The sequence below is a fragment of the Prionailurus viverrinus genome, chromosome D4 (assembly GCF_022837055.1).
Source record: "Prionailurus viverrinus isolate Anna chromosome D4, UM_Priviv_1.0, whole genome shotgun sequence".
Taxonomy (NCBI): domain Eukaryota; kingdom Metazoa; phylum Chordata; class Mammalia; order Carnivora; family Felidae; genus Prionailurus; species Prionailurus viverrinus.
Window position 1 is genome coordinate 11,902,131 of NC_062573.1, and position 20,359 is coordinate 11,922,489.

At 46.8% G+C, this 20,359-nt stretch overlaps 1 protein-coding gene across 1 annotated transcript in view; it reads right to left on the reverse strand.

Moving 5' to 3' along the window:
- Positions 1 to 20,359, reverse strand: part of PAPPA (pappalysin 1) — a 242,650-nt gene that overhangs the window by 190,581 nt on the left and 31,710 nt on the right. Inside the window, exon 2 of the mRNA XM_047831114.1 lies at positions 18,447 to 19,509. Coding sequence (XP_047687070.1) covers positions 18,447 to 19,509 — 1,063 coding nt within the window. The remainder of the gene's footprint in view (positions 1 to 18,446; positions 19,510 to 20,359) is intronic.

Here is a 20,359-nt window from a genome sequence, read left to right on the forward strand (position 1 = left end):
TTGAGTTGTTTGTTCTTTCTGTCAGGGACTCGGTTCCCCATCTCGTCCCCTGATAAACACAGCCAAAGCCCATTCTGGTGCCCCTCCTCAAGGAAGTCTTCTTTGATTCCCATCACACCTCCTCCTTTGCCATCTCTGCACTCATCCACCTCCTATAAGTACACACATTCACACTATTCCAAATCATCACTCCACCTGTCTATATCCACCACCATCTGTGGCTCCCTGGGGTGGGGAACATGCCTTATCCATTTTTGTTTACCCCGTTCTCAGCATGGGGCTCGCCACGGGTCAGCACTCAGTTGATGTTGATGGGGTTCAATTTACACTGGGAAAGAAAAAAGCTAAAATACTTAGGCCCCAGTTCCCTTCCTAGAAGGCCTATTTCTTTGCTAATACACTGGATTAGCAGCAGCTATCTTAGTGCTTCACAGAGCATTGCTATGGGTCACAAACCCATTCCTCTACTCCAATGAGAATAGACATATCTGAGACCTAGAGAGCCCTCTGCTCCCCCACATCACCAAGAGCCCAGTGATCATGTGACCATAATTTTTTCTGGCTTTTCAAAATAAGGTGAACAGACAGGAGCAGGAGAGGTCATAGGTATGTCTGGGTTGATTTGACCAGTCTCCAGGATAGCCATATGCTTAGATATTGACCTGAAATATTGCTTCCATGCCTTCTCTTCCTGAAAATCCTACCTTCACCTTCTTAGACTGGAAGCCTTCTAAGGAGTTTCAGTCAGTCTATTCTGTGACCAGAGAAAGAAAGAGGAAAGAGAAAACCAACATTTATTAAGCACTTGCTGTCCACCAGCCCCTATGCTAGACAACACCTTCTATTCCATGTCTGCAGTATTCAAAGCCATGCAGCCCAGTGGGTATGATGACTTGTTCTCAAGCCAGAGTCCTGGGTTTGAATCCAGCCCTTCCACTGATGGATCTGATGTTTGGATCACGCTGGGCAATTTACTTCATTATTTTTTGCCCCAGCTTCTGTATACACAAAACACCTACCTTCGTTGAGTTGCTCAGAGGCAGTCATAAAGGAAAAGCATAAAAGACTTAGAACAATACCTGGCATGTAGAAAACCTCAATAAACGTTTAGCTATTTCTATTATTTACCCCCATCTTAGAGATGAAGGGACAGGGGTTCAGAGATCACATAAATAGTGATGAAGCCAAGCACAAATCTCAAAGTGTCCAATTCTTCCCACGAGCTCACCCTCATTTCCAGGCTCACTTGGGGCCACGGTGAAAAGGGAAACAATGTGTGGGCGAGTGAAAACAAAAGAGAAGCTGAGATTTTCTTGGATCAGCCCATTCCACATTATTTATTATTTTCTAATTGATTTGTCCATTTCCATCAAGCATTCTCTCAGGCAGAGGACACAGATGTTATTAGACAAAGCCACCTCTTTGCCCTGCTGCTCTGGGCTGGGAAGGCTTCAAGAGGGGAAGAGATGGGGTAAGGTGGGGCAGGGGAGATATTTTAATTGGTTGTTTATTCAGTTGTAATTACAGAAGCCTATCTTTTCTGGGGGTGGTATTAGTCCTGGCCCAAGGCAGAGATGTGGGATGTTGGAGCCTCTCCCTTGCTTGTACATGAGGTGTGTTTTTTTTTTCACACTTTGAGAAGCCTCCATTTCCCCCAAGAGGAAGACTCTATGGCAGCCATCCAGGGCCTTGGCTCCCTGGCCCCAGCCTCTCTCCTCTCCATCTCTTTTGGGGGGATTCACCCAAAGGAAAACAGCTCTGTGGCTAAGAGCCTTCCTCCTGCTGGCTGAGGTATTCCCACAAATGCAGAGCCAAGCTGGATCATCAAGGGAAAACCTCAGGGGATAGGAGTCCATGTGGGTATTTCCTTCTCTTCCCCTACCCTAATCCCTCCTGTCAGGGAATGGAGGGAAAAGCAGAGCAGGTCAAATGGAGAGGGGCCAATAGAGTCTGGGGAGTTGGGTGAAGAGGGGAAGGAAAAGGACTTGTGCAAGGCCACTTGGCTTTCTGTTTTGCAACTGTGGAACGCTTGGCCCTATGTCTACCTTGCAAATTGGTCAAATGCATTAAAAAAAAATCATTGCCCATGACCCATAAAAAATCCATATAAATCCAAATCTTGGTGTGTTTATTAATTTACATGCCAGTACTACTCAGGGTTAGATGGACAGACCTACGGCCATGGGCAAGTTGCTTCACCTCTCTGCATGTCATTGAGCATACCAACAGGTTTAAATGGGAGAGCTCAGCACAGCCTGGGCAAACACCCCCCCTCTAGGTCCTGGTCTCCTATTTTCTCCTCCTGGCAACAACAACAACAACAACAAAAAACCTAAACTGACAGTCTGCCTCTGGATGGTTCCCTGAGTCTCGGCTTCCAGAGTCTCATCCCCACCATCCAACCTTCTTCTTCTTTCAGCAACCTCAACCTCAAGTTCTCATAGTCTCCCCGCTCCTAGAACTGCTGGGTTTCCCCAGCTATGCCCACTCCTATGCGTGTCCATTTGTTTTCCTCCTCTACCTCAAAACCTTTCTTCCTTAATCTCTGACATTTAAAATCTTCCTGCAAGGTCCAGCGTACATCCACTCCTGATCACCATCACCTGTAAAATGGGATGATGACAGCCACCTCTCGGGCTGGGGTGGTGGGTCTAGAGGTCACACAGAGGAAGTGCCTCACTCAGTGCCTGACATGTAGCTGGCACTCGTTGATTAGCATAGTCTATGTTCATTACATTTTTGTTCTTACCATGTTAATTATGAGCAGCACCAAAATGATCACCTCTAGCTACAAAATGACTTCTCCCTCCTGACAGCCTCCCCCTTCTGGTTCTAGTACTTGTCACCCCGCTTTATGTTACCTTCTCTGTGAGCACCTGTCTTCTCCATCAGACTATGAGATTCAAGCAGGTGGGGGCCAAGTCTTTATAATTCTCTGTGCTCCCTAAAACTTGAATGAGTGAATGAGCAAGCAAGTGAGCAAAAGAGAGAGACAGACAATCATGGATTAGCAGTGATTGAGCACCACTCTCTTAACTGCAGAATTTCAACACAAGACGAGGAAGTCCAGGCTCAGGGAAGTGAAGTGATTTGCCCGAGGTATTGAAGAAGGGACACAGAAGGCCCTGACAATAAACTTCTGTTCACTAGCCTATGAGTAGCAGCACATGTTCACAAATTAGTAGCATCACCTCTTCATTCAGGTGGACACAGTTCCCTGTGAGGGTGTGTGGCTTAGAGAGTCAAGTGTGGGAGGGGCTGCAGCCCTGGGCTCCCCCTCAGCTGAGCACCCCTAGACACAACCTGTATTGCTTGAGTTTCTGGCCTCTCTCACTACACTCTGCTACCTGGTCTGCAGCTCAGAATCCCTATCTGTTGGGCAAGGTTATGAATTCGATCGGTGTTTTCCAAATCACAGCCTAAAGAGGGCTAAATCTGCAAGAAGCAGATGCATATTTAAAGGAAGTTTTTTGATTCAAATGGGTTTAGGACATGCTGTGTTAAACAATGTCCAACACGTATGTTTTTTTAATGGCAAGAATTATCAGAGCCTTTAATACACCAAATGGGAGCAGAGCAGATAGTGTATGAGTGTTCCGGAACATGTGTGACCATAATCCTTTCTCCCCACCCTAACCTCTACCTCTGCCAACAATCAAATTAGCATCACAACCAACAGAGTTTGAGAAGTGTTGGGCTAAATTGGAAAGCCCTTCCTAACTCAGACCCTCACCCCAAGCTGCCTCTCTAGAGAGGTGACTTGGTGTCTCTTTGCTTCCTGCACAGCCCATACCCCTGGATCCTGCTCTAGAGGTTGTGGGTCCCCTGGAATGTCAGTTTCAGGGGGGGCCCAGCTCAGAGTGCCAAGGCGCCCAGACTTTACCCCTCTGCCAGAACTGCATTTCAAAGCCATGAGAGCAATTCTGGAGGGAGATCAAAGCTCTCTCAACTCAACTGTCATTAGAATATTTTCTTTATGCATCTCACTCGCTGGTGAGTGCCAATAACATATTTCCTAAATGCACTGGCCTGAGATGGTACAACTCTGTAATAATCTCAATGAGAGGGTTGTCAGGGCCTGTTTTACTGAAAGGGAAGCAAAAGGGAAGTATATTCAAAATGCAGAACAACAATAACAGATCCCTTCAGTGAAATTATGGAAAGCTTGGGTTTTTCCAGCTCTAGAAACAGAATACACTGGCTCTCCCATTCTAAAGATGGTTGGTCAGAAGTACCTCTCACAGTGAGCCCAGATCGAGACTGACCAGGGTTTGTTTCTATTCCCACTTAAAGCCAACTGACTTCCCCACTGTCGAAGTGCTAGGTGAGGAGATTTTTGAGAAGTGTCCTGCCCCCATTCTGTTCCCTGGGCTCCTGATAGGTGTAGCCAGGTCATGGGAGTGGTACTGGCCAACTGCTGATGCTCTCAGCTTCGGGAGGATTTGTCTGAGATGCACCTGGCTGTGAGTATGCCCCCTGTAAGCTAGAGGCTGGTGACAGTTTTTTCAGGTTGAAGGAAAAGGCAGGAGAGTACCATAGAAACAAGCACATCTCTTTTTAAAGGAATTTTTAAATATGACAACATAACATTTAAATGGAGTGCCTCAGAACCTTACTCTACTTATAGTTTATAGGAAGGACTGTATTATGTAGTGAGAATCACTGCTACTTACTTTCATAATTAAATATTCTTAAATACAGTTCTAGACAGAACTGTTCTGGACTGAGGTCTATTTTTCATTCAACGATGTGAAAATCGGGTACAAGTACATTAAAGTTCATGATACACATTGTTGCATTCACGATTTTCTTCTGGCATTACCACACCAAGAAATACTTCATTGTTGTAATTACTGGCTTTACAACTTTTTTGGGGGAAAAAGCCTCATCTTGAGAGAGAGAGAGAGAGACATTCTAGGGTTCACATCTTACCTCTTCTGCCAAGAAGTGTCCCTGTGACCTTAATGAAGTGACTTGATCTCTCTGAACCTCAATTTCCTCACCTGTAAAATGGGGATTATAAAATTCAAGCTAGACAGGAGTATAAAAATTCAAGGAGGTAACACATGAGAAAGTGCCTAGAACTATGTCTACCTCATGAGAGGCGCCCAAGAGACATGACTCTCTTTTTAGCTTGCTCATGCAGCTGTAGGAAACTGGCCTTAGCTCTGAATGTTCACAGTATTTTTCTCATCAGAGAACCTGCTCTCATCACTGGACCAGGGTGTTTGTCTCCTCCACAGGTGGTTGACCTGTTTCTACAACTCACAGAGCAAGTCCTATAGCACTGCCTATTTGCAAATGCTGATTGTAGCCTGTCATTCCCGAGGAGGATCTCAAGTCCCTGAACCACTACTCCAATTTCAGAACACACTAGACCATTTGAAAATGATTATCAAATATAAAGATCAAAGCCACTCAAGACAAGTCATTAAAGCAAGATAAACCTCAGAATGTTTATTGCATCCATAGCCTTGTTGCAATTAACAAGCGTTCTCCAAGTTGTGGCCAGTTCTGAAACCTGGATTCTATGTTTTGATCCCAAGGGTCCTAATGATCTGGACTTTATTCTCTTGCTTAGTTTTATTGTCAGAAATGTCTAAATCTGCCTCTCTTGTCTGTAAGAGGAGGCACAGGGAAAAAAAAAAGTGCTTGGAGAGTTTATTAAATTCTCGGAATCCTGAATGATTGGTTTCCAAAATAATAGCTCTTGTAAAGAAGCCTGACACACAATCTAAGAAAAATGTAACAGCACCAATCAAAGAGCAATTGAAAAATCGATCATTCTTTCATAACCTCCTCCCCTTCCCTCCCTGCCTGCCTTCATTTTCCTTTTTTCCCTCCTCTCTGCAAATCACTCATTCCTTCTGTTCCTCTTTTGTCCACTAATACTTACAGAGATTCTATTATAACCATGCCTTAAGCTAGAAACTCGGCATACAAATATGAAAGAGAAACATTTTTCACTATGAAAGAGTTAGCAGTTTTATGAAGGAAGTGAGACAAATAATCAGATGAGCACAACATAATGTGACGATACTAATACGACCTACCATTTGGGGGAGTTTACTACTCACTGGCACTGTTGCAGCATTTTTCAAAATTATCTCTTTGAAGCCTTACAATAAAACCCAATGTGCTATACAAGTATGAGTATCCCCAGTTTATAGGGGGAAGAAACCAAGACTCGGTGAGGTGATGCCGTTTTTCCAAGGTCTCTCCACCTGGTCACAGGTGTGGGAGGTGAGCTCTGACTGGTCATGTGTTAGATACTGCAGACCACATCCCTCATTATTAGTGTCTTACCTTCTCTTATGATATGTGTTAGCATAGAGAGGGTACTGAACAGGAGAGAAGCAAAGAGCAATGACAATTTCCAAGCTGAAGGTGGATAAGACATCACTGGGTTTATATATAAATTTATATATATAACATATATATATATATCATATATATAACATATATATATCATATATAACATATATATATATCATATATATAACATATATATCATATATATATAACATATATATATAATTTTATTTTTTTCATTTTTGTTTATTTTGAGACAAAGAGAGAGAGAGAGCATGAGCAGGGGAGGGGCAGAGAGAGAGGGAGAGAGAATCCCAAGCAGGTTCCATGACACCAGTGCAGAGCCCAAAGAGGGGCTTGATCTCAAGAACCATGAGATCATGACCTGAGCCAAAATCAAGAGTCGGTCGCTCGACCTACTGAGCGACCCAGGTGTGCCGAAAAATGAATACCTTTCCACCAGAATCTACTCAGCTCCTTTTTTTTTTTTTCTCACTAGCCTTTTTATAAAATGGCTTTTAGAGACTGCTGGGGCAGAAGACAAAGAGTCAGGACGCCTGGATCCTGGCAAGCTCAGCTACACTCCCTTGGCTAGCATGACTCATTCTTCAGGACTCAGCCTAGAAGGGTCTCTGACCCCTGATGAGTCAAGTATCCATCCTCTGAGCACCCCCAGACCTCGGACTCCTCTTTAAAGCATTTATCCAACTAGCTACATACCTACCTGCAGGAAATTCCATGAGGGAAGAATCACACCTATCTTGTGAAATAATCATTGCTATACCTCCAGCACCTAGCACTGTGCCTTGCACATCACAGGCACACACACATACATGTGCACGTGCGCGTACACACACACACACACACACACACACACACACACACACACACATTGTTAAAGGAATAGTTACTTCACTGAGGTCTTTCCTTGGGGTTCTGAATTTCTGCTTTGATAGTCCCATATTCTCAGAGTTTACTTATTTTCAGAAAGCCAATAAGCATGAAGAATATACCCTGACAAGTAAGGAGAAATAACAATTGATGTGTGATGGTGTGTTCAAAAGTACCACGTCAAACTACTGTTTTCAAAACACAAGCGTGCAGTTCTAGGGCCCACAAGCTAGCTCTTCCTGCAACCTCCCTTTCTTCTTGGAGGATCAAAACCACAACTGATAAATAATAGAACTGACCACATTAAGCAGAATACACACAGCTCCCCAGAAGCCCTGTGGTCTGTCTTCCACTTGACGCCCAATTAAATAAAGCAAAATCACCTCTTTTTCATAAGTTGGGGCAGCCACCATGTTCTGGATACAGGTGATAGTTCAGTAGACTATGTAGTTTGGCTGTAATGTGGAGTCTCGTAAGCCGTATAACTTATGTGACGACTGACTGAACGATATGATGTTTGGGAAGGCTAGAGCAAGAATTACAATATCATCACTGACACGTGTCAATATGGCAACTTCTAGATTTTAGTTTGAACTGCAGCCCCATACAAATCTCCTAATAGCAAATAGCAGAATCATCTAAAGACACAACTACACAGTCATTACAGTAGACGTAGATCTCTCTGGATGGCTTGAACAAGTCTAGTAGCATCCCCAAATGTGGGTCTCTCAACGGGTCAGAGGGTCATGTGAAAATCAAAAATTTTAAGTATGTGAAATAATGAAGACCATGACATTGTATGTCAGGCTATCAAAAGTAGAATTAAATTCAAATGGATTTTTGGAAAGAGGATGCCACATTCAGGGCCTAAGGGAAAATAAAATGGCAGACATGCAGACTGCCCTAGGTAGGGTGCCACCATCAGGCTGTCACAGGGACTTGGATAATGGGAGTCACGTTCTTTTAACTTGTCAGAGAGGAAAACTTCCTTCATTGCTATGCTGAACACATTGGACTCAATTGGTCAGAGGGGCCAGTAAATACTTTGAAGGCAGGGACTGTCCCCAGTGTCAACTCATGGCCTTGCTCATACCTTCCTGATACCAAGCTCCTGAATTATAGTACAGCTCCAGTCCCCACAGGCCTCGGAATTGGATTACAATGTCTGATTTGAAAATGTATGAAAGGAAAAGATCTTAGAAAAATCCTACCCAAATCCTCCCATTTTACAGAAGAAAAATGTAAAATAAAAGAAGTGACTTACTCTATGCTGGCAAAGAAGTTACTGGAAATATCTAGTCACTTCCTTCCTCCCGTTTTGCCAACCCACAGGGCAAACTGTGTTTTTCTACCATGAACCCTTGTGGGAAAGACCTCTCTCTCTCTCTCATGTCTCTCTTCCACACTCTGTAAGATCCTGAGATAGTCCATACTTGTGTGGCATCCTAGACACTCACTGTTGTCCTCCGTGGCCACAAAAATAGTTTGGGAGTCAGGATTCAGGCTCAAGGCTAAGAGGTGTGCTGTCTGTCTGAACTCAAAAAGGGCTAGAATCACCTACACCAGACACCTGAAATGGAGACAATATTCTCCTTACCCTCTGCCCTTCACCACCAGATCACCAAAACAACTTAGCACATGGAAAAGAGAAAGAAAGAAAGAAAGAAAAAAAGAAAGAAAGAAAGAGAGAGAGAGAGAGAGAGAGAAAGAAAGAAAGAAAGAAAGAAAGAAAGAAAGAAAGAAAGAAAGAAAGACAGGCACAGAGGAAAGGACACAAGAAAACATGCCTCTTAAAACATAACAAAACAAAACAAAACAAAACAGGAAAACGGGAGCCTGTTGGACTTGGGTAAACAAACTGTGAGCAAAAGGCACGGCTGTACACACACTAGTTTTGTGTTTCCAGAAAACAAGAGTGGGGGTGTGGAAGTCCTCTTTCGGGAAGGTAGAAAATCGGCCAGCTGTGAGCTTGCAGGTACAAGCCGAGCTGTGGTCAATTAAGGAAATGCGTTTCACTAAAGCAAAATGTCCTGGTGTCTGTCCATTCCACCCTCTCTCACACCCCCACCACTTTGTTTCCCCCTGTGGAAGGACGTCTGGCCAAGCAGAGGCTGTCATGAGTGGTCAGTGTCACCAGTGGATGGACACCCAGGGTGGAAAAACCCCAGCTGCCTCCCACTGGGGCCCTCAAGAGGTTATCAAGCGCTGCTGTCTGTCCAGGGAGCTGGAAATGGAAATACACAACTAGGAAAAGGGGTGACACAAAAGCATCTCCAACTTTCACCTGTAAACTTGACAGAGGTCCTGCTGTGGTAAGAGCAGGGGGCCAGCCGACACCTAGTGCTGCGTCTTATGTGGCTTGGTGAGGTCCTGAGCGCCTTAGGGGAGCCCTCTTGACTTCCAGCTCCTTCCCTAGCATGTGCGAGAACCACAGAGTGAGTCCCATCCTGGAATCCCAGATGTGCCTCTGCTTTACGCTGGAGATGCCTAAACTTACTGCGGTGTGCTGCCTGGGACAAGGAATACGTTATCATTTAATATGTGCAGGGTTTTTGGAGTAAAGAAAATCTATTAAATATGGAACCTACAGGAGCCAAAGTAAAAGGGCCTTTGGTAGAAGAGTGGGATTAGTTTGTGTTGGACCCCCACTCCAGCCCAAAGGAAAGACTCAGGATCCAGAGGGGGCTGGGAATTAGGGAATATGTGTGTAGGAAGGTCAGAAGATTCTCCAGAGATGGAAAATCCCCCAAACAACCACCACTGTTATTTTGAGTGCTCAGTAAGTGGCAGGTGCTGTTGTAAGGGTTGACCCCTATATCATGTCACTGAATCCTCTGAACCACTCAATGCCATAGACTGTGGTACTTTCATCACCGACTTTACAGAGGAGGTATCTGAGGCTTTGATAAAAGCTAGAGACTTGTTCAAGGTCACAGAGACGTTAAGTGGCTTGATTTCAAGTATGCTCAGTCTCCAAAACTCATATTCTTATTTATTTGCGAGGCTATACTGACCCCACACAGCTACTCACTGGTCCCTGTTTTGAGCCCCTTCTTCTTCTTTTTAAAAATTTTTTTAATGTTTACTTTATTTATTTTGAGAGAGAGATGGAACATGGGGAGGGGAAGAGACAGAGGGAGAGAGAAAGAATTCCAAGCAGGCTCTGCTCTGTCAGCAAAGAGCCTAACATGGGGCTCAAACACACTAACCATGAGATCATGCCCTGAGCCAAAATCAAGAGTCAGATTCTTAACAAACTGAGCCACCCAGGTGCCCCCTGAGTTCCTTCTTAACATCCTGTGGAGGGGTCACAAGCAGTTCTCTTCACTCCATTTGCCCCTCTCTCCTGCTCTCAAAGACCAAATTCACCTGTGCACAGAGTCACAGATGGGACGTGAGTAAAGGCAGACTTTGCTTAGATGAAAAGCATGAAGGGAACTTGGACCAAAGCTGAGAGAATGGGACCATATGTGTCCACGTGGCCTGAATGTGTGTGCATGTTCCTGCATCTACACCCAAGCAGGCATGTGGGCTGGAGATGGTCAAAAACTCTTGGAACCTCAATCAAAGGGGTACATCACCCATTGTAACCAATCCCAACAATGCCTGGGGTCATTCCATGTGGAAACATATCCTCTAACATGGTGAGACATTTGGGTTGTTTCAAAAATAAATTAGTGTGCAAGCTCAAGAAGTTTGGTATGTTACATGGTCTTTATTTAAAAATACCAATTCTGTGGCCAGTACTAAAAAAAAAAAAAAATTAGTATTTTAAGAATGAAAGTAATCTGTGTAAATGCCCTCAATGTGCATCCAGCAGTTTCATCCAGGCCTTTTTTTATGAGCCTGTGGAAAGTCAGTCTCCATCAAACAATGCGAAGAGGAGTCTGTGTGTGCACATGAGAAGGGAGGGAATTTTTTGCACCTACTGTGTGCCACACAATCTACCAGGCATTTCATACAGATGACTCCATGTAAGTTTCTTGATGCCCTGTTGGAGTGCTGTTCTCACCCAATTTTCACAGATGAGAAACCAGCAACTCTTATTGAGAAACGAGCCAAGGTCAGACAGTTAATGAAGAGTGGAACCAGGATACAAACCCTGGTCAGTCTCCAACACATATCACTTTTCCACCATACCAGGCCTGACTCCTGTTATTGCTTTAATGAATATTAGTCACATTAAATAAACGCTGATATTCTGATTATAAAATTCCAAGCAATTTCTCTTACACGATTACTGGAAAAGAATGAACAAAGTTACTGAACAAATAACAAAGCCCTCTTTCATCCGCGTGCTGGTTAACTCTTCCCAGAACTCTTGCTTGGATATTATTTTATGTGACCCTCAAGGCAATCACATGATCCAGGCGGTCAGATATTATTATCATTCCCTTTCCATAGATGTGGAAACAGAGGCTCAAGGAGATTATGAGACTTGCCCAAGATTGCATAGCTAAGACACTGCTGGGCCAGGGCTAGAATCTATTTCCCTGGAATGCTATTTTCATTCTACATTAGTCTGATTCTTAGAGCTCTAGGGCCGGAAGAACAAATCATGACATTGAACTGCATGAAATTCCAAGTAGAGTTACCTCTTCCTTAAATCTTCCCATCACCTTCCCACCTCAATCTCTTTGTTCTTTTCTGTCATTACAAAGTCTGTTAATTCTAGAGGTCTGTTTGTAGACCTCCTCTACCAGAAAACCTTTTCTAACTTCTCCAAACCACAGGGATCCTGCCTTTTCTCAGAGTTCATGCAAGCCTTATCGTCTGTGTGGTTCGCTGGTAAATTAATCATCCACCTTCTTGCCATCTCTTGAATGACTGTAACAAAATGTCATAAAACCACAGAATATAAGCACCTTCAGGACACAGATTACACATTGGATCTCTAGGGCATTACTGCAGTGCCCTCGATATTAAAGCATCTTAGCAAAATACGGATGACGGGTATGAACATGACCATGCTAAAGAGAACTTTTCCAAGTTTTGAATCCCCAGCTTCTAAGATATCATGGTAATGTAGGAGGGTGGAAATGCCCTGGGATAAAGAGATGAGACCCTGGATCTTGCTCTCAGGTTGGCCTCACTTTCACTGGGAGACCTGGGTCAGTGCTGGCCCCACCTGGGAGCTTGGCCTCCTCATCTATAGCAAGAGAGGGCTGAACCTTACCACTGCTCCTTTTAGCTCAGAGAATCTCTGATTCCATGCAACTTTTCCAGATTTGGGGAGAACCTGGGAGAAGGAAGTGTATGTTCCATGAGATCATCCCAGAAAAGAGGTAAGAGACCCCAACATATGAGGGCAAATCATTTAACGGTCTCTGACAAGGGGTGGGGGAAGACAGTGAGAACTATAGTGCCAGCAGAGGGGTTGAAGAGCCTGCCTCAAGGCTTACTACAGTCCATTCCAAAGATTTCTAGCAATGTCAGCTCATATCCAAAAAAAATAACATGGCCCCAGGGGAATGCCCTTGTTCCATTAAAAATAACAATAAGGGGGAGGCAACAAAAATGTTTCCCTATGAGCCAACAGTGTGCAAGGGAAGTCTTTTTCTATTTGTCCTATTGCATATGAATCGATATTCACAAAGGTCAAGTTCACCTAACTGTGCTATATAGCTTGCAGTTTACAGGGTCCAAATAGAAACTCAGCAGGCTTGTGGCAATATACTCTCCCGGTGGGGTGCATGCAGCCCAAAGTGTCAATTGCCCCTGGGGTTCCTGATACTAGGGGTTTCCCTTAGTATCCAGGTTTTCCAGTTTAGCTATAAGAAGGCATGTGAAGTGCATTCTAACTTGTTAGGAGACATCTCTAATGGCTGCAGATGAAGTTCTGCCTCCCTGGCTCGTCTCCACTACTGTAGAGAATGGCCAAGTTCAATGGAATGTCTTTTTCTAAATGGTTGGTCTAATAGAAAAATTTTTACTGCTCACACAGACTGCTCTTCCTGGCTGACACTGGGGATCCTTCGTTCACACCCATGATTACAATGGCATGCTTTCTTGTCTGTCTTTTCCACTAGATGGTGAGGTCCAAAGGCAGGGACTGGGCTGGCACAGAGGGAGCATTAGACAAATATTTACTGGGAGAGGAAAAGAAGAAAAAAAATGAGGGAGGGAAGGAAGGGAAAGGAAGGGAAGGGGAGGGGAGGGGAGGGGAGGGGAGGGGAGGGAAGGGAAGGGAAGGGAAGGGAAGGGAAGGGAAGGGAAGGGAAGGGGGAGAGGGGTAGAGAGGAGAGGGAAAGGGTAGGGAGGGGAGGGGAGAGGAGTGGGGGGGAGGGGAGGGGAGGGGATGAAGAAAGAGAGGAGGCAGGAAGGAAGGATTTAGCCTGATATTAGAGTTTGTCATGAGATAAAGCAGACCCTATTCTGCTTATGGTCTGGGTCCCAGTTATACCGATGACTCCTTATTCTCCAAGCCCTTCCTCCCATCCTGTCCTCTTGCTTGTCTTTTCCCCTCTGCATGGACTTTCTCTGTGTTCTGGGAATGCTGTTTGCTCCTCCACATCCACTGCCCATCCCTCTCCTCCCTGCTCTGTGCCCTTGGAGGTTGGCTTCTTTGGGGTGCCTCTATGGGTTCCTTTGCTCTGTGACTTCTAGTTTCAGTCCCTAGTGGGAAGCACTAGCAGAAGACTAGAAGGCAGAAGAGAATGTCAACGGAGAAGTTACTCTCCTGGCTCCCTTCTTGCCTGGGGGCCACAGTAGGCTGGCTACCCCTCTTTATGGAGAGTCACTGCAGCTGCCCAGGAGTCTTCCACACACATCCCCTCTCTTATGTTCCAAAACTACTCTCTCTTCTTGCTCCTCCAGGCCAAGGATAGAAATGGCTCCCTGCTCTGTTGCTGACCCTGGCCTTGGAGATTGTCCTAAACCCTGCCTACCCTGTTATAAATAGCCTCTCCTTCAAATTACCCCCTCCTTCAACTTTCCTTAATTGTTCTGTCTGAATGTGTCACCTGTTTCCTGCCAGGACCTGACCTACGCAGGCTGCATCTCTACCTCTGAACGTGCTGCCTGGCCCCAGATGCCCCCCAAATCATGCCTCCACTAGCCACCCCTGCCTTGTTTCCCTAGTCAGAGCAGATCTCTGCCTCGCAGAACTCCTGTCCCACTGTGTGTTGTTGTCATGGATCAGAATTTCTTATGTTTGAATATGACCCCCCAGCAAAGTGGAAGCCCCTCAATGGGGAGGAATGTGCCCCACTCACTGAAGCATCCCCAGTGAACAACAGAGAGCCTGACAGAGGTGCTCATACCCGATAAATGTCTACAACCACGTGGTTCCATAACACGATTTGGAGAAAGATATCAGCAAAAAGTCGGGCTGTGCCATACTCCACCTCAAGACCAACAAGGCTACTTTCTACAGCACTGTCATAATCCTCACTGTGTGTGCCTCAGGTGACAGGGCCCTCCCCTGGGAGGACCATTCTGAGGGGGGAGGACATCATCTGTTACTCAGCTCCAAGCTGCCTCCCACTCTGGTCCTGGCCAGGGCTTAGAAACCATACAGAGCAATTCTGCTCCCTTTCCCACAGGACAGGCCTCTGGGGACATGAGGTTCATGCCACATGGCCCTAGAGTCATGGCCCTGTGAGAATTTTCTCATCCAGGCCAACCATCTTCAAACGGTTATGATATTACCATTTGAAGTTATATCCTGGCCACTCACTGTCCAGCCCCTCTCTCTGTGCACATCTTCAATTGACTGCTTTTATTATGGCCTCTTAATAAAGAACACTAGCTGCTAATGTAGCTCTAATAGTTCTACAGGGGCCCACGGAACCCCAAGGCCATTATCTAATTCTCTTCTAAACTCACTCATTCAAGCACTTCGTAATCCCAAGCTCTTTGGGTGATAATTGAGAAGAGAGTGAGGATACAATGTGAGGGGGCAGGTATCTGTGGCTGCGAAGATGTCAAGGCTACGCTGGGTGGCTGTGCCATGGCAGATGACCAGGAGTCAGAAATCTAGAGCAACCTTAACCCTAGCTTGACCACTAATGGATAGGGTGAGCTCTCAGTTTCCCTCCATGGGAGGATAAGGGATGTGGACCAATGATCTGTCAGCATGTTTCTAGGTCTGACATTGGGCACAATTCTGGTAACTTGTGCAGCCCTCTGCTAGGATTAGTTGCTCCCCCACAGCACGTGAATCCATGAGAACACGGACTAAGGGGTCCAAGGACTATGACGTAAGGGCATCTAAATGTGTTACAAGAAATGGTACTCTTTCCTAGAGTACACTGATCTGCCCAGCTGCATTACTGGGGGAAAAAAAAAAAATCTTATTTTACTCAAGGGAATTGTTACATTAAATTGTCAGAATGGTGTATTTTAATCAGTGCTACTCAAAGTAGGTACTGCTTACCAGTCTATGGTGCACTGGGAACAGAAATGGAGAGTACACATTCAGAAACTTTTCAAGAATTCTGACAATGACATTCCTGTGGTTTCATTTTACATTGATTCACTTTTTTCCTGCACATATCAAAGGGATCAGCTTGCAACATATAGGAGAAAAAACTTGGTCCTTTACCATAGATTGATAAGTATTAAATAGTTTTATTGCGTTTACTCATTAAGAAAGAAAAAGAGAGAGGAGAGAGAGAGAGAATGAAGTTCAGCTCTTTATTAGAAATCACCTAGATACTATTAAATGTTCACTGCTTATATTGCAGGCATCCTTCCTTCCTTCCCTGCCTTATATTGCACTGCCTTCCTTCCTTCCCTCCTTCCTTTCCTCCTGCCTTCCTTCCTTTCCTCATTCTTTCTTCCTCCCTCCTTCCCTCCCTCCCTTTTTTTTAAAGTCACAAAGCAAATATCTCTCTGCAAACCTCCACAGGTTTCTCTCTGCACACAGGAGAGCTGATACAGCCAGAATGCTGTGTACCCCCGCCTCGGCCCGTCAGAAGAGGACACATTGCCTGGTGGGCCCCACCCAGGGCACATGACCTTCCCAGCCAGCAAACAAACGGGCCGTGGCGTGAGTGGTCACAGAGTTGGCACACGGCTGCTCACAGACATTCTGGGCAGGCAGTCCCGTGACTTAGAAAAGAGGAGGCCGTTGGAGGCTGCCAGCTCTGTCTGCTGATCATGAAGTATCTGGGACCTGGGGCCCCACGGCCCCTCCGTACCAGGACAGCTCACCCGCCACAAAGGCCAGCTGCCCTCGGTCCTGACCCAATCAACTCAGCAGTTTTTTCCCAAGGCTTTAGTGAAGCTACCCTGTCTGTCACCTCTGCCCTTCAACTCTGCCTCTTACTGTTCCTTAGGCTTAAAAATACCCTCCTTCAGTGGGAGCGTTCGAGTCATTAGATCTGGATTGGAATCTAAGCTCTCCATTTATTTGCTGAGTAACCTTGGCTAAACCCCTATGTCATTCTGAATCCTGGGTTTCCTTCAGCAAAACAGGGCTAAGAGTACCCACCTTCCTGGCACCTGCTGAAGAAACAGGGTTTGAATGAATGAAAGACAGAAAGAAACAAAGAAACAAAGAAAGAGAGAAAGAAAAATTGGGTGAATAACTTCCAGCTACTCGTGGCCCTTCACCCTCCTCCATGCCCACTCTGCCTGGGCATCCAGCTCCGTAGGGCACACACTGCCTTAATCTCAGAGACTTGCATTTGTGCCTTAGCTGAATGACTCTCCTGACCCATGACCTTGGCTGAGTCATTTCACCCATTAATGTCCTCTATCTCCCGATCAGTCAAATGCAAATACTAACCCCTGTCTTGCCTTCTTTGTCAAATTCTGTCAAAGCTCAAATGAGAGCAGAGATGAGAACACATTGTGACCAGGAAGGAACCAGCCACACATCAAGGCTTCTTCCCACCTGGGCCGCTCATGTCTGTGGACCGAGGTGAGAGTCGAGGGCCTGCCTGGTGCCAGCAGGCTGAGCTGACGTGCTTTCTGGCCTGCTGCCAGGCACGACATTCTCCTGCCAGTATCGTCATTCCTTTGCACGTAGGTATTTTGTCTGTGCACGGGAGGCCCTCGCTCTTTTGAGAGAGACCTAAAGAGAAGAGTCAGCAGAAAGCCTGCAGAGGTCGGCAAATGTGCTGGAGCTCTCAGCAAGTCCAGGGTCCTGTGTGCTAGACAGAATGGAAAAGTTCAGCGTGGATCTGGGCAATCAGGAAAGTGGAGGGTGACAGTCTCTCTGGCTTGGAACTAGTTCCTCCGGGTCCCCTACTGAATACAGATCACCCACGGGTTCCCCTTCGGGCTTTTCTTTGGGGTTGCTGGCCAGGGTTGCTAGTGCAAGTGGACGCTGAGTGAGGCCTCAGACACGAGCTTCCCATTCCCACCCTCTTCTCAGCAGGAGATAAAATCCATCTGCCCTGTGCCCTCCTTTCTCCCCCAACCCAACCTCGGTTGTCCAAACTGTACCTAAGCTCTCCCAGAGATATTCAAGCTGAAAGCCAGTCTTTTTTTTCCTCTTTGATCTCGCTTGGCACTCCCTAAGCACAGCACGCACCATCTTCCATTACACAAGTCATGACAAATACGCTTACCGAGAGCTAATGGGAGAGACACCGTGAGAGGGACAACGCTTTGAGAGCCCCCCTCAACCCTCAGAGCAGCCGGACAAAGCAGGTGCTGTTCTTATTCCCACTTCACAGAGGAAGACGTAGCGTCTAAGGGGCCACAAAGTGAGGAAACAGTATCGCCGAGACCTGAACCCGGGCCGTGCAACCAAGCTGATCCCCGCTTTGCCAGCTCGGTGCGACAGGATGAATGTTCTGCTGGGAAGGGTGTTCCATACTGGTCTGTCCAGCACGGTAGCTACCAGCCCACAAGGCTGCTGAGTACTTGAAAGGTGGCTAACGGGACTCAGGACAGATTTTAACTTTATTTAGTCTCGGCTAATTTCCCCATCAACAGTCGCGTGTGGCTGGCGACCGCACGTGGCTAACGCGCTGCACCCCACGGTGCCACATACATGATGGCAGCTACTGGTACTCGGCCCTACATCACCCAGTTTAGACTCTGTGCCCTTTGAGAAGACCGGGTTGAGCCTTCCTTCTTAGCCCGTGGTGGGGGCTCAGCAAATACCGTCGTGATGGGCCATCCTTGCGTAGCACTCCCATGAGAACTGAGTGAGGGGCTGGCCTCGGTCATGAAACCGCTGTGTGAACTGGAAAATTCCACACCCCCTAGGGGCCTCAGGTGCCTCACCTACACAATGGGGGACAAGTCAGGTGGCAGCCGGGCATCGCCTGCCCCGCAGGCCTTACCTGTGCGGAGAGTCGGGGTCGAAGCAAGTCTTGGTGACGTCGGTGATCTCGGGGTCACAACACTCTCCGCCGTCAAAGTTGAACCGTTCATAGTTGCAGTCCATGTCACACACCCTGTTGTGCTGCTTCTTCACGAAGGCGGGGTGGCGTAGGTGGCGGCAGTCCCCGCCGTCGTGGCCGGTCAGCGTGTGGTTGCACTCGGGGTCGCAGTTCTCATCCCCGATCTTGCTGATGTCACAGTTGGCCAGCACGAGGCGGTGGCGCAGGGAGGAGTTGCTCACCTCCAGCACCTCCAGCTCCCAGGAGATGTTGTAATGCTTGAAGGCCTCGGCCAGCTGCCGGTGCTGGAAGTCAATCTGCTGGCGGCTCACCGTGGGGTTCTCGCGGCTGTCGTCGTAGAGGTTGACCACGCGGTAACGCACCACCTTGGGCCGGCGGAATCGCGGGAGCTGGTTGTAGCTGGCGATGACCTCTGTGTGGTCACACAACGTCTGCCCGCACAACGGAGGCTCCAGACTCGTGTCCAGCAGGAAGCCGTGGGCACCGCTGTGTTCCACTTGGGGGATGTTGCCATCCTTCATGGGGGACCAGGCGCGCTTCACATTGTCCCAGTTCTCCTGGAGGAGGAGCTGAGGTAGAGGCGTGTGGAGGCCACGGGTTTCCATATCCGACAGTATCTCCCGCTGAGTCCTGGCCACCTTCCACAGACTGAAGCGCTCGATATAGCCCCGATAGTTGTGATTCAGAGCGCTGCCTCCCAGCATGAGCACTTTACACTTCTGGGTCAACGGGCTGAATATGCCGCCCACCTGCTCCCCGGAGGTTGCCACCTGGGCGCCATTCACGTAGAGCTTCATCAGCCGCCCGTCGTAGGTGGCAGCTAGGTGTACCCACTGGCCTGGGAGGTAGCTGCGGTACGCATGGATGGTGGTCCCCTGCCGGGCCCGGTCTGTCTTCAGGGAGAAAAAGTAGCGTGGGTCTCTGTTGCCTTGGTCACTGACGGTGTGAATTCCCACGACCCATCCTCGGTCACGCGAGGTATATGAACATTTGTCATATAGCCCTATGTGGCCCGAAGAGAGAAAGATGAATAAATAAAGGATGGAAGGTGGTGGTGGTGAGTTATTTCTCCCTGATAAAACTTATATCAGGATGTCCTAGACCAGCGGTTTTCAAACTGTGCTCTGCGAGAGCCAGCAGCTACTAATGGAGGCTCTGGGACCACCCTTCGGGCACACTGAGGGCCGGAGGGACGGAGAGGACAGGTGAGCTGGCTTTGGGGGTTGCTCACCACAACCTGTAGCCCAAACAGTTTCACTTGTATTGGTTTTGAGTATGGAACTTACAAGAAAGGTTTCTGTTGTAGAATGGGGAGTTGAGCTAAACAAAATACCAACAATCATAATAATGGAAATCTGAACACCTTCGATTTTGCAAGACTGCTGTATGGGTAAGGGGGCTTTGTGATTAAGATGGTATTTTCAGTGTGGGATGATACAGGAGGCGAGAGGAGAGTCAGCGGTGGTGATAATGCACAGAAGTTGCTCATTTAGAAGGATGGCCCCTACTACGGTCTCCATAACTTTGAGTGCACGTTAACGATTAGCAGTCATCAAAAGGCCAGCGGTGGTGAGCCATCAGGAAAGTTGGCACAGAGAATCAAGGGTCAAGGGCTGCAAAGCTAACGCTTTTAGCTCCTAATAGGAATCCTGGTTAGCCCTGAAACTCATCCCCAAAGAAAGGCAGGCATGCTTAATATCTGAGCAAGAAAGCTTTAAAAAACATTTTTTTTTAAGTTTATTTGTCTATTTTGACCAGGAGAGAGAGCAAATGGGAGGTGCAGAGCGAGAGGGAGGGACAGAATCCCAACCAGTCTCTGCACCGTCAGCACAGACCCTGATACAGGGCTCAAA